General features: G+C 53.9%; 1 protein-coding gene across 1 annotated transcript in view; it reads left to right on the forward strand.

Moving 5' to 3' along the window:
• LOC130575921 (actin-binding protein WASF3-like) overlaps nt 1-10,176 on the forward strand; it is a 25,592-nt gene extending 15,416 nt beyond the window's left edge. The window contains exons 8-10 of the mRNA XM_057370162.1: nt 1-137; nt 884-1,085; nt 9,922-10,176. Of these exons, the coding sequence (XP_057226145.1) occupies nt 1-137; nt 884-1,041 (295 nt within the window). The 3' untranslated portion in view covers nt 1,042-1,085; nt 9,922-10,176. The remainder of the gene's footprint in view (nt 138-883; nt 1,086-9,921) is intronic.
• Nucleotides 10,177-11,660: the final 1,484 nt, after the last annotated feature.

Here is an 11,660-nt window from a genome sequence, read left to right on the forward strand (position 1 = left end):
CGGGCCCCCGGCCGTGTCCGCCTCGCCGGCGCACTCCGCCTCGCCGCCCGCCCCCGCCGTGGAGCCGAGGAAGCCGCAGATCCCGCTGATGCCCATGAGCGACGCCCGGAGCGACCTGCTGGCAGCCATCCGCAGGGGTGAGTGCGGCACCGGCGCTTCCCCGCCCGGACAAACGGCTGGGGGGCACCGGCTACACCGAGGGCAAGGGGAGCCAGGGGATGGGAGAGAATGGGGGGACCAGGGCAGGGAATAAATGCAGTACAGGGCTGGGGGACCCATCTTTGGAGGTGGAATGAAGCCCCACAGATCACTGGTAGATCTCAGACACGTGGCTTCCTTCCAGGGTGTAGTGGGTGATGCGCTCCAAGGTCTCTCACATTTCCCCTTCCTGCAAATCTTTAGGTGGAATGGTAAATTTAACCTTCCAGAAGGTTCAATGTCTTCTGGTTGAGTGGAAGCAGAGGAGGAGCTTTAATCTATGATACAACTTTGTAATCACACACATTCACAGAATACTGAAATCTGGATTGGAAGGGACCCTAAAGCCTGTCCTGTCCCATCCCTGCCATGGGCAGGGACACCTCCCACTGTCCCAGGCTGCTCCCAGCCCCAATGTCCAGCCTGGCCTTGGGCACTGCCAGGGATCCAGGGGCAGCCACAGCTTCTCTGGGCACCCTGTGCCAGGGCCTCCCCACCATCACAGGGAAGAATTTCTTCCTGATATCCAATCTAAGCCTCTCATACAAATTTATAATTACTTGCATCCTTCTGCCCAGGGCAGCAGCCGACTCCTTTCAGCCAATGCTTTGTAACTGGGAGAACGCTGCACATTGGGTGCCCTCACGGGTGCCTTTCCCCTAAAGCCTTCCCWTTTTTCCTGTAGGAATCCAACTCCGGAAAGTCCAGGAGCAGTGGGAGCAAGAGGCCAAAAAAGAGCCGGTGGGCAATGACGTGGCGACGATCCTGTCGCGCCGGATCGCGGTGGAGTACAGCGAGTCGGACGACGACTCGGAGCTGGACGATAACGAGTGGTCGGACTGAGGGGCCCCGGGCTGGGCTGGCTCGGGGCTCCAGCTCCGTTCCAGGTGTGTATAGGCGCCTTCCCCACCGCCGCTGCCAGCTCGGGCAGGAGCTTTGCTTTTACACTATGTCAAAAACCCTTCGGGCAGCAGCAGCAGCAGCACTGGTAGGATACACCTCAGAGGCAGTGAGACCAGGAATTAGCAGCACCTTCACGGTTAATGACTTCCAAAATTCTCTGAAGGCAGGTTAATAGGATGACTCCGGATTTACACCTGGAGTGAGAGCAGAGTCTGGCCCTGCTTTGCGAGAGAAGGGAGCCCAGAGGCAGCAGTGCTTTTCCAGCTAAGTGTTAATTGTGATAACGAGGAGCTCCTGGAGAAGAAGCCTTGTTTGCACAGCTGGTGCCACCTTGGGAGCGCAGGGGTGGCCGTGTGGGCTTGGGGACACTGCTGCTGGAGGTTTTGGGGTCAGGCAGCTCCAGAGGAGCAGGAGCCTCCTTCCCTATGGAGCGACGCAGCGGTCACATAGGGACGGTCACCAYTGTGCTGYTGCTCCCTGGAAAGCYGTGGAATGGTTTRGGTTGGAAAGGMTCTTTAAAGCCCATCTAGCCCAGCTAGAACTGGGACACCTTCCATGAGCCCAGGCTGCACGAGCAGCCCAAGGTGCTGGTGACCCGAGCCTTAGAACTGGATTTCTGGGAGCGAAGGGTGAACGAAGGCTGGCAGGGAGACGCAGCCTTGCCAAGGCTTCTCTCGCCTTTTCCAGCAGGGACTGGAGGTGTCCAGGGAGCTTCCCCAGGCCCAGCTCTCCTTGGCCTTAGAGTGACACCTTTTCAGTATTATTTGAGAAAAAGTGAATCAGACAATCTGCTGCTTTCAGGTGAACCCTCAACATGCCCTTTGCAGCCCCACAGACTGTGYCTGTACAATGGAGATCAGCTCAGACCCAGGCACTGATTCCCCTACTCTGCTCTGGTCCCTGTCSCACAGCTGGGCACTGCAGGAGGAGCTCGACAGCCAGGCCCCTATTCCAGCCCTGTTTTCCCCTAAAACAGAGCTGATGATGACTGYTCATATAACAACAGAGAGAGGAGGCACAGGAAAGCAGAGCAAAGGGGTGGGGAATTCTGGAAATATCACAGGTGTGACAACCCACAGAGAGCCTGGRGAGGATCCTCACCTGTGGAAAACGGGCCAGGACCAGCCGTGGATTTGCCACTGTGRTGTCCCCAGGCTCTGTCTCGTGTTCCCCTATACCACGAGTCCCTGAATGGGAAAATCCTGGGCTCTGTGCCCGGTTCCCTGCCTCTCCCAGTAACCCTGGAGTTGGTGGCTACCACAGCAGGATTTTGACTATGTAGAAGCAGCCAGACCTGGAAAGGAGGTAGGAGGATATGGCTGAGACTGAAATGCTGATCCTTAAACTCACAGAAYCTAMAATGGTTTGGGATGAAAGGGAYCTTAAAGACCATCTCATTCCAACATCCCTGCCTTCCACTAGAGCAGGGTGCCGGTTTCCTGGGAAACACTGGTGTTGAGCAATGTCCCAAACATCTGTTCATTTGCCCCTGGTGACAAACCACAACCAGATGTGGTGAATCCTCTGCCCAGCTGCTGGGAAATGCCCCCAGGAGCTCTTCCTGGCATAAAATGACCTCTTTTCCCTAGGAGTGACACTTTGCACACCTCCACACCAGGGCTGGGAGCTGCAGTGCTGAATGTGCCTGAGCAGAGGGAGAGAAGGGATTTGGGAAGTGGGAGAGGGCAAGGCAAGGAGCAGCAGAGCAACAGGATGTGTGGAATAGCTCATCTGCAAAACCCAAAGAGCAGGAGAGACCAGAGGAGRTGGCCAGGAAATTGCTGCTGTTCACTGAGAGCTCTCAGTTCTGATGCTGATTCTCTGAGATGCAGGGAAAAGGCTGCAAAKAGCTTTTTTCCAAAGGCTGGCCCAGMCAGAGCCCCTGCAGAGCCCAGGATATGCTTTCCTTGGGAAGGCAGCTGGGGTTTGCCTGGAGCAGRGGCAGAAGGAGGTGGTGTAAGAATTCAGGGCAATGTTAGAGGTGGTGGAGCGTTATTAACCCAGACACAATCACAAAACCGTTTGTAAGAGAGGAGAAATTTGGCGKTTTTAGGTAATTTAGAAAGAGTAGTAACTCTGTGTGAGAGAGAGCAAACAGCAGGGGCTGCTGTAGCTGCTCTGACCCGTTAGAGAGGACAAAAGCCCCAGTGGGACCCCACAGAGCTGAGGAGCCCCCGGGAAAGGGCTCAGGGACCCACGGGACCAGCCCATCCCKTGGCTCTGGGGCTGTCCCAGCTCTGCCAAGCTGAGCCAGTCCTGGTGGGAACGGGAGGGCAGCCCAGTGCCCCAAAAGATCAAGGCCCTTCTTTTCATGCACCAGTTGCTCTGTGAGTGTCACGTGGGCCGTGGTAATTGGGACAGGGCTCCTTTGGTGTGTGGCAGGGCAGGGCTGTCCCTGGAGCCTCCTGCTGCCCTGTCACCTCCCAGCAGCTGTGCTGGGCCTGGGATTGGCAGCTGTCAGTCACCCCTGCTGCTGTCAGGGTCGATGCCATTGTATGGCGAAGGGTTTGGCAATTGTAGGAGGGTTGGAAGGGACCCTAAAGGTCACTGAGGTCACTCAGGCCTTGCCTGCCCTGTGCACAGGACACATCTGGGAGCCCCAGGGGGCAGGGAAGGCTCACCYCCATCTCCTCACACCTTTATGTTCTCAGCATCCTCTCCCTATGGGGCATCCCAGCAATTCCAGTCCACCCTCACCCACCCTATTGTGAAGGAAATCCCTGATTTCCCAGAGCCATTTCCCATTCTCAGCTCCATGGTGAGCCAAAAGCACTGTGAGCTCCCAGCACTGCCACCTGATTGGAAACATCACAATCCTCCTCTCCCAGGATCTGAACTGCCATGGAGACCCTTAAGGTGTGATAGCGGGGATGGATCCCTCATCCTCATCCCAGAGAGGTCCCATCAGTGTCGGGTGGAGCAGGAGCYTCAGGGTGGGTGTGGACACCCATTTGTGGTGTGACCATGGCACAGCTGACCCTTCCCAGCTCTCCCACCCGCCCCACAAGGCAGACAAGCACCAGGAATCACCCAGGCTGCAACAGCATCACCCCACTGAGTGTTAATGCCCCACTCTAGCACCCAGAGCCCCAATCCCACAACAGCCATTCCACCCTCAGAGCCTCCCTGGGGGACTCAGCCACGCTTGGCCAGGTTCACCTGAGGCAGATCCACCTGCTTTTTGCTCAGGTGACCTTTGAGATCACCAATTCCTCTCTGCTGGGCCGGTGCCACCCTAATTAACACTGTCTGTCTGCCCCACATGCTGCACTCTCAATATTTTGTACATATGTGCCTATTTCTGTACATTCTCCCCAAASTAGGCCACACTGCGTTACACAACCTGAAATGCTCAAATCCCCATGTGGGCTGATATAAAAGTGAATATTTAAATATTTTATCTAGCTTGGCAGACATTAAAAAAATACAATCCAGGTCACAGATGATTGAATTTCTCCTCTCTCAAGAGTACCAGAATTGGGCYGAGGAGATTCTCCTGTACATTAAGGTATTGTGTTCCCTGTTAAAATGTAGCAGTGGCATTTCATTGCCAAGGGATAATCACAGAGTGCCAAACATTTAATGAGCCCAACCCATCTCCCCAGAGTTCCTCTTTGCATTTTATCTGCYTCCCCCTACTTGCCAATTTATGGGCATAGATTAAAAATAATAAATACGGCTGTCAACAGAGGGGGAAATATCCTGTGTGCATACAGATGGGTTGGGCTGGAGGAGCCCAGGGGAGCAGGGAATGAGCCATTTTGGTTCTGCTTGGAAATACTGATGGAAGGCTGTGGTCCTTGAGGTCCACCAGGGAGCTCTTGGACATCCCAGGTTCATCTGAAAAGGGACATTTTGTGGACCACTGTGCCCATAAGTTGCACCAGGTGTKAAGGCAGGTCCTGCTCAGGTTTCTGAAGGTTGGTGGAAGTTGTGCAGTGTCCACCCCTGGYRCTGGAGCRGGGGCAGAAGGAGGTGGTGTAAAAATTCAGGGCAACATTTGAGGTGGTTCTGATGGAGTGTTATTAACCCAGACACAATCATTAACTTGTTTGTAAGAGAGGAGAAATTGGGCTTTTTTAGGTAATTTAGAAAGAATAGTAACCCTTTGTGAGAGAAAGGCTCAGTGTCTACCAGGCTTTGAGTGACCACTGGAGCTGGCTGGTGGTGCTGGTGRCTCTTGGAGGGTCAGTGTCCTGMAGGGAGAATGCTTTGGGCAGTTTCTAATTCCTAATTTTTCCATCCTGGGAAGAGACTTGGAGAAGAACAGACATCCCATCCCATCCCAGAGAGCTCTTGCTTTTGCAGCTGCTTCATCTCGGGAAGGTTTCTCTCCAGCGACAAACATAAGGCTGAGCTTGGCTTCTTCCGAGAGCTCTTTCCCCAGAAGAGCCCTCAAATTTCCTCCCAGCAACTTCTCCAACTCTGACTCCTTTTCCAGACACCCAACAGCCTGAACAGAAACTTTGCAGCCTCCCCTGAGCCTGAATTAGTATCTCAGCTTTAATGATGAATGGAATTTTTGCTTGGAGGGAGGCAGGTGGTAGCCCTGGTGGTTTTGGAGGTGCATTCCAGAGGTCCATGGCTGGCAGGAACATGGTGCCACTCCCTTGAGGATGSACCATGGAGGGCATTGGGAAGCACTCCCCATGCTGGGATGCTGGCCAGGGGAGCACAGGCTGTTCCTTTCACCGAGATTCCCATTTTTCCTGTAGCAGTAGTTATTTAGGGGTAAGGTTTTCTCAGCTGGAATGTCACTTTACAGATTACAAAAAATAATTAAAATAAAAGTAAGGGCAAGGAGTCTGTCCTGAGGAGTTTACAGTCTACAGCAAAGACCATGTAACCTGCACTGCACTTTAGAAGCCTCAAACACTCACTCACCCATGAATTTACCCTCGACTGGGCAGCAGCCCCTCCAGGACTGTTGTCCCTCCCTTTGGTGACCCCTGACCAGCACCACAACCACGTCCCCCCGCTGGTGACAGCAGCGGGGCTCTCCTGCCCTCACTCCCCCACGCAGAAGTGCCTGAGCAAAGCCCAGGAGAGCCAAGCCAGGCTGGGTTTGTCTCTGAACGGGTCCTGTGGCAGCCCCACACAGCTCTGCTCTCTGGGATGGCCATGGATGGGSTGGAATCACCCCTGGAGCACTGCAGCACCTGCCAGCCCTCGGGGCTGCCACTAATTCATGTGACAGCCTCTGGCAAATGCCCTCTCTCAGACACTTATGACCAAACCTAGACCTTAAAGTAATTCAACCCTTTTGAGAATCAGAGGTTTTGTTTGTTGTTTTGTGGATCTGATCTTTCCCGGACAAACCCCAGGATTTCCAGGCTCACCCTTCCAAGCTCCACCTTCTCTGGGTGAAAATTGTGCTGCTGGGAATGAAAAAATGAAACAAACCCCACAGCTGAGACCCTCAGGGAGGTGTTTGTCCCAAAGTCCACGGGCAGGGTGGCAGGAGCACAGTGGGATGTCCCCAGGGATGGTGTCSCCAGGCTGAGGCAGAGCCTGCAGCAAGGGACCAGCTCTTGCTGAGGAAAYCCCCATGCAGGAGCTGGATGGGAAATGCTCAGCCAGGTGTCCCCTGAAGGCAGAGCTGAGGTGACATTAGCCAGACATTGAGGTGACATTACCCACATTGATGTCTGAGTTACAGACTGGCAGCACCCTGGGGCCGTGGAGAGCCGCTGATCCTTCACCCTCCCAGTGAGGATCCTTCACCCTCCCCACAGCTGCCACCTTCCCCAGGCTCTCTCAGCTCTCTCTCTTCCCAGGAACAGGCTCAAAGCTCTCACAGGTTCTTGTGAGCCCCAGTGAGTGGGAAAGGAGCCTTTCCCTGCCCATTTCCCACGGTGGCAGTGTCAGGGGAACCCAAGGGGACTTTGAGCTCAGGGGTGGCTCCAGCACCTGGCTCTGTGTCAGGTTGAGGGTGCAGAGAGGAGAAACGAAGCACAAAGGAACCAGCCCAGCGTTTTTAGCTTGGTTATGATCACACCCATCCTGTACAGGGGAAACCTCAGCCAGGTAAAGCCACAGAGGGCAGGGGAGGGAATAAATCAGTTCTGCAGGTCAGGGTGGGATTGAGCCCTGGCAGAAAGGAGCTGAGCCAGACCTCAGGGAGAGCTTTCCAAGGTGAGGATGGAGAAACTCAGGTCACAGGGTTCTGCCATGGGAGGGCTTTGAGAAGAAAAGAGAAGCTCATGGCTTTGTGTGCAGCCAGGGAGGGCTGGAGGTGCCCACAGGGCATTTCTGGCACGTTTGTGATTCTGCCTCATCCCCTCCTTGTGGGTCTGTCCTGGGGTCACAGCCCCAAAGCATCCCCCAGCAGCCAGGGCAGCTGCTTCTGCTCCCCCTTGGGAGCAATTTTTGCATTTTGGTAGTGGCCCTCAAATGCTATAAAGATAAAAATTTTGCAAAACATGGCAGAACAAAGAGCTGAGAGGGAAGGATGTGAACAAGCTGGAATTCAGCTCTTACTGCTGTATTTCAAGGGTTAAAAGGCTCCAGCAGCTCCTCTGGACCATTCATGATCCACAGGCTGTAGTGAGTAAACCATTAGGGTAGACAATTTAAAATTTACCCTTTGGTTTGGGGTAGCTCAGTTGAGAAATCTAAAAATACCCMAAAAATCTAAAAATAAACAAACAACAACAGCGACAAGAACAAAACCCACACCAAAGTAAAGAGCAAACAAACAACTCACATGTGATTTCCAGAAGGATAAACTGTTCCTTTTTCTTCCCTCAGACCTCGAGGGAAGGTCAGACACAGCAACACTTCACAGCAACAGAACAGAGCAGGTGTCACCAGAACCATTTCCAAATATCAGATCCCAGGGAATTGGTGCTTGAGGAAAAGCAATAATAACATCACCCCCAGTGCAGCAAGGAGGGGTCTCCTATTGCTGTAGGAGGTGCTTTTGGCCCTGGAGACCCCTCCACAGCTCAGGAGTTTCAAATCCCATCGATTTTTGCCTCTTCCCAGCGCTGGTGCAAGCCTGAGCCTCATGGGAATGCTGACTCCATGGAAAATCACTTCATGCCATGGAAAAACCATGCAAGTCTTGTGTCAGGAAGGAAGAGGGCTTTGAGCTGGGGGGCATTGCTGGGATGCCCATGGAGGAGCTGCGGATTTCCTGCTGGCAGCTTTGGCACAGCCCTGCCAGGTCCCCAAAAATCAGGGAAGCATCAACACCCCCTCTCTGCCCCCCACCCCCAATCAAATTTCATTTTGCACTGAGATGTTTCAGCCCTGTCTGCAGTTCTGTCCCGTTTTCCACAAATGGGGCTCCTCTTTGTGGTGGGTTTGTCTCAGAGCAGAGCAGATGAGGACAAGAAAGGAAATCACAGAATCYCAGACTGGTTTGGGTTGGAAGGGACCTTAAAGCTCATCCCATTCCACACCTGCAAGGGCAGGGACACCTTCCCTGGGACCAGCTTGCCCCAGATCCCATCCAACCTGCTCAAATACCCACAAATGTAAAAAAAACAAACAAACAAAACCTTTCCTTCAAAATTTTCAGGGTATTTTGGGGCTGATGGCTCCTCACCTTAATAGACTTCYTTAATTTTTGGGCTGCTTGCCGTGTTGGGGGGATCTGAAGCAGGGTGTCCCCAGCAGGAGTTTGGGGTGATGCTGAGCTGTGCTGGCACCTCCCTCCCCTCTGCTTTCCCTGTCACACAGGGGTTGGGGACACCGCGGGGCCGGGCCAGCTCCTTCGGACACAAGTGCCTTTCCCGGGCTGGGGGATGTCGCTGTGCCGGGGATGGGCAGAGCTCGCCTGGGATGGAGCCCTGGAGCTGCCCAGCCCCCGTGGGACCCTCTGGGACCCCTCCTGCCCCGGGAGCGGCTCGGGGAGCTSTTCTCGCTCCCGTCCCGGCCGAGCCGGGCAGTTCTGCTCCGGCAAGCTGGGTGTGAGCGGCACCGCTGCCCCTGCGGCACCGGGACACTCACGGGGGGCGTGGGGAGGTGACAAACCCTGTCACCACTGTGCTCTGGGGTGCTGCTGTCATGGGACAAGCGTTCAGGAGAGCCTTCCTCCTCCTCCTCCTCCTCCTCCTCATCCTCCTCCTCCTGCTCCTCCTGTGCCAGCCCAGCGCTGCTGGGACAATGCCAGCCGTTCCAGCGGGACAGGAGCCACCTCGCTCCAGTTTTCCATCCCATTTCCAGCGAGTGGAGCACAAGAACCTCTGGGTGAGGCCAGCTGCTGTTTTGGGGGCAATGAGGACAGGTGATGAGCATCTCCTGTGCCCCATAGTGCTGCAGACCCCCAAACCCCCTCTGCACTACCCAAACTCAGCAGCTCTGAGCTCAGGGGATCTCCTGGGACACCAACGCTCCTAAAACAGAGCATCTGGGAGCTGCCAGCTCCAGCTGGGCATTTGAAAAGCAGTTTTCTCCCCTTTTGGCACAGCTGATCACACACAGAGCCCGGAGCCAGGCCTCGGGCTGCTCTTTGTRGGGKTTGRCTCCAGCTCTGCARGGGTGGCASRGRGGRSASRGRSACMCCMSMRSMRSMGSGGSKSYSCCSMKRTKYYMSMRMAARRSKCWYWTTTTWAWYMMMRSMRRARRAWTWMKGSWWYYYCYTWRRWTTYYCCCCCCGATGGAAGGAGCYGGTGGGAGACAGGCACCTTCCCCAGGGAGGGTCACCCGCTGCAGTCCCACCCCGTTACGGTAGAGCTGAGATTACGAGGGGATGTTCGCTGCCTGGCGGGGTCTGTGACCATGTGCACTTAGTCAGTAGGTGAGTAGGTGTTGCTGCCCGTCTCTATCTCCCCTACCCAGTTGCTACGTGTGAACAAGTGTATTTCTCCCCAGTGTTGTGGGTTCTGCCTGTGGTGACACGAGGACGGAAAGGTAGGGACGACGTCGGTGGCAGCACGAGCTTCCTTCTGTACAGGGTAGAGAGGAAACCTGGAGCGATCCGAGGCACCGCTTGTAACTACATTTGTTCAAGAAATGTCATCTTAACCCCAAACTGTTGACACTTTATGCATGTGCTAATTAAATCTTAAAAAAAAAATAAAAAAAAAAAAAAAAAGAGGAAAAAAAATTAATAAAGATTTTAAGAGGTTACAGTAGATCTGGGTTTGGCTCTTTGTCAGCTCGTCCTCTGCTGGGAGTTAATCAGCCCTGTGATGCTCCCTCCTCTGTTAGAAGCCAGGCCACAGAAGGAGCAGCAGAAAGCTGTGATCTCCAAACCCCTTCATTTGCAGAATCAAGCCCTCACAGATCAATTAATTCCCGAGRGTGTTTAATCCCTGATCAGAGGGTGAGGGGGTGATCAGAGGGCAGAGGGGGTTGGCTGATGGGAAAGCTTTGTCTTGGTGCTTGGAGAATCCGAGCAGCAGCAGCTGCTCCATCCCAACCCCTCCGTGTCCCCAGCAGTTCTTGTCCTCATCCAGCTCATCCTGGAACCCAGCAATTATGGAATCCCACTATCCTGGAATCCAGCTCATCCTGGAATCCACCTATCCTGGAATCCACATCATCCTGGATTCCAGATCATCCTGGAATCCAGCATGTTCTAGAATTCAGCTATTCTGGAATCCCACTATCCTGAAATCCCACTATTCTGGAACCCAACTATCCAACCCAACTATCCTGAAATCCCACTATTCTGGAACCCAACTATCCAACCCAACTATCCTGGAATCCACATCATCCTGGAATCCAGCTTTCCTGGAATCCAGCGTGTTCTGGAATCCAGCTATTCTGGAATCCCACTATCCTGGAATCCACTGATCCTGGAATCCAGCTCMTCCTGATCCAAGGGGGAAACAAAGACCCTGAGTGAGAGAAAGCAGAGATCTGCTCTGGCCCCTGAAATAAAAACACAGACACACACAGCATGGCACATACCTGGGACAGGAGCCCAGATCTTCAAAGGTTTTAATTTTAACCCACCCCCCTCCCCCTGTTTTTGGATATCCTCTTGACAAATCACTTTAAYAGTTTTATTTACAGTAATAAAAATAAATTACTCTTACAGATGAATGTATAATATTATACACAATAGAGATACAGTGCAATAACAGCATTGATTTGTTTTCACTCGGTCATAAAGTGCATCGAAGGGGCTTGATTTAACCATAATTGAATGATAACTGTACACTTTGCTTTGAGATCAACTTTCCCCGTSAAGTTAAAAGGCTCATGACAACACTGACAGCCAAACAGGGCGCTGTCCTGATTGCTGAGGAATGGCCTGGTTCCTGGGGGATCAGGTGGGGACGGATGGGAGGCGGGGAATGGGGGTGATGGGTTCCCATCCTGGCTGCCTGTGCTGCTGACAGCGACTGCAGAATCCTGGCCAGCGTGCCCGGGGTGCAGAGCCCCAGCAGGGTGAGCACAGAGCACATTCTCCAGCTCTGGGTGTTCCCTGCTGGGCTTTGCCACCAGAAACTCACCCCAGGCTGGAGGGATCCCTTCCCAGGGAGGATGGTGATGCTCCCAAGGGATGCCAGACATCAGCCCAACCCCTGTCCCCGTGGGCAAGAGGGAAGGAAACCAGAGCCAAGGGCTGCAGGGGCTGGGAAGGGTCAGCACTGCCCTCA

Source organism: Malurus melanocephalus, unplaced genomic scaffold, assembly GCF_030028575.1.
Source record: "Malurus melanocephalus ecotype Western Australia unplaced genomic scaffold, MMel_1.1 scaffold_120, whole genome shotgun sequence".
In the NCBI taxonomy this organism is placed as follows: Eukaryota; Metazoa; Chordata; class Aves; order Passeriformes; family Maluridae; genus Malurus; species Malurus melanocephalus.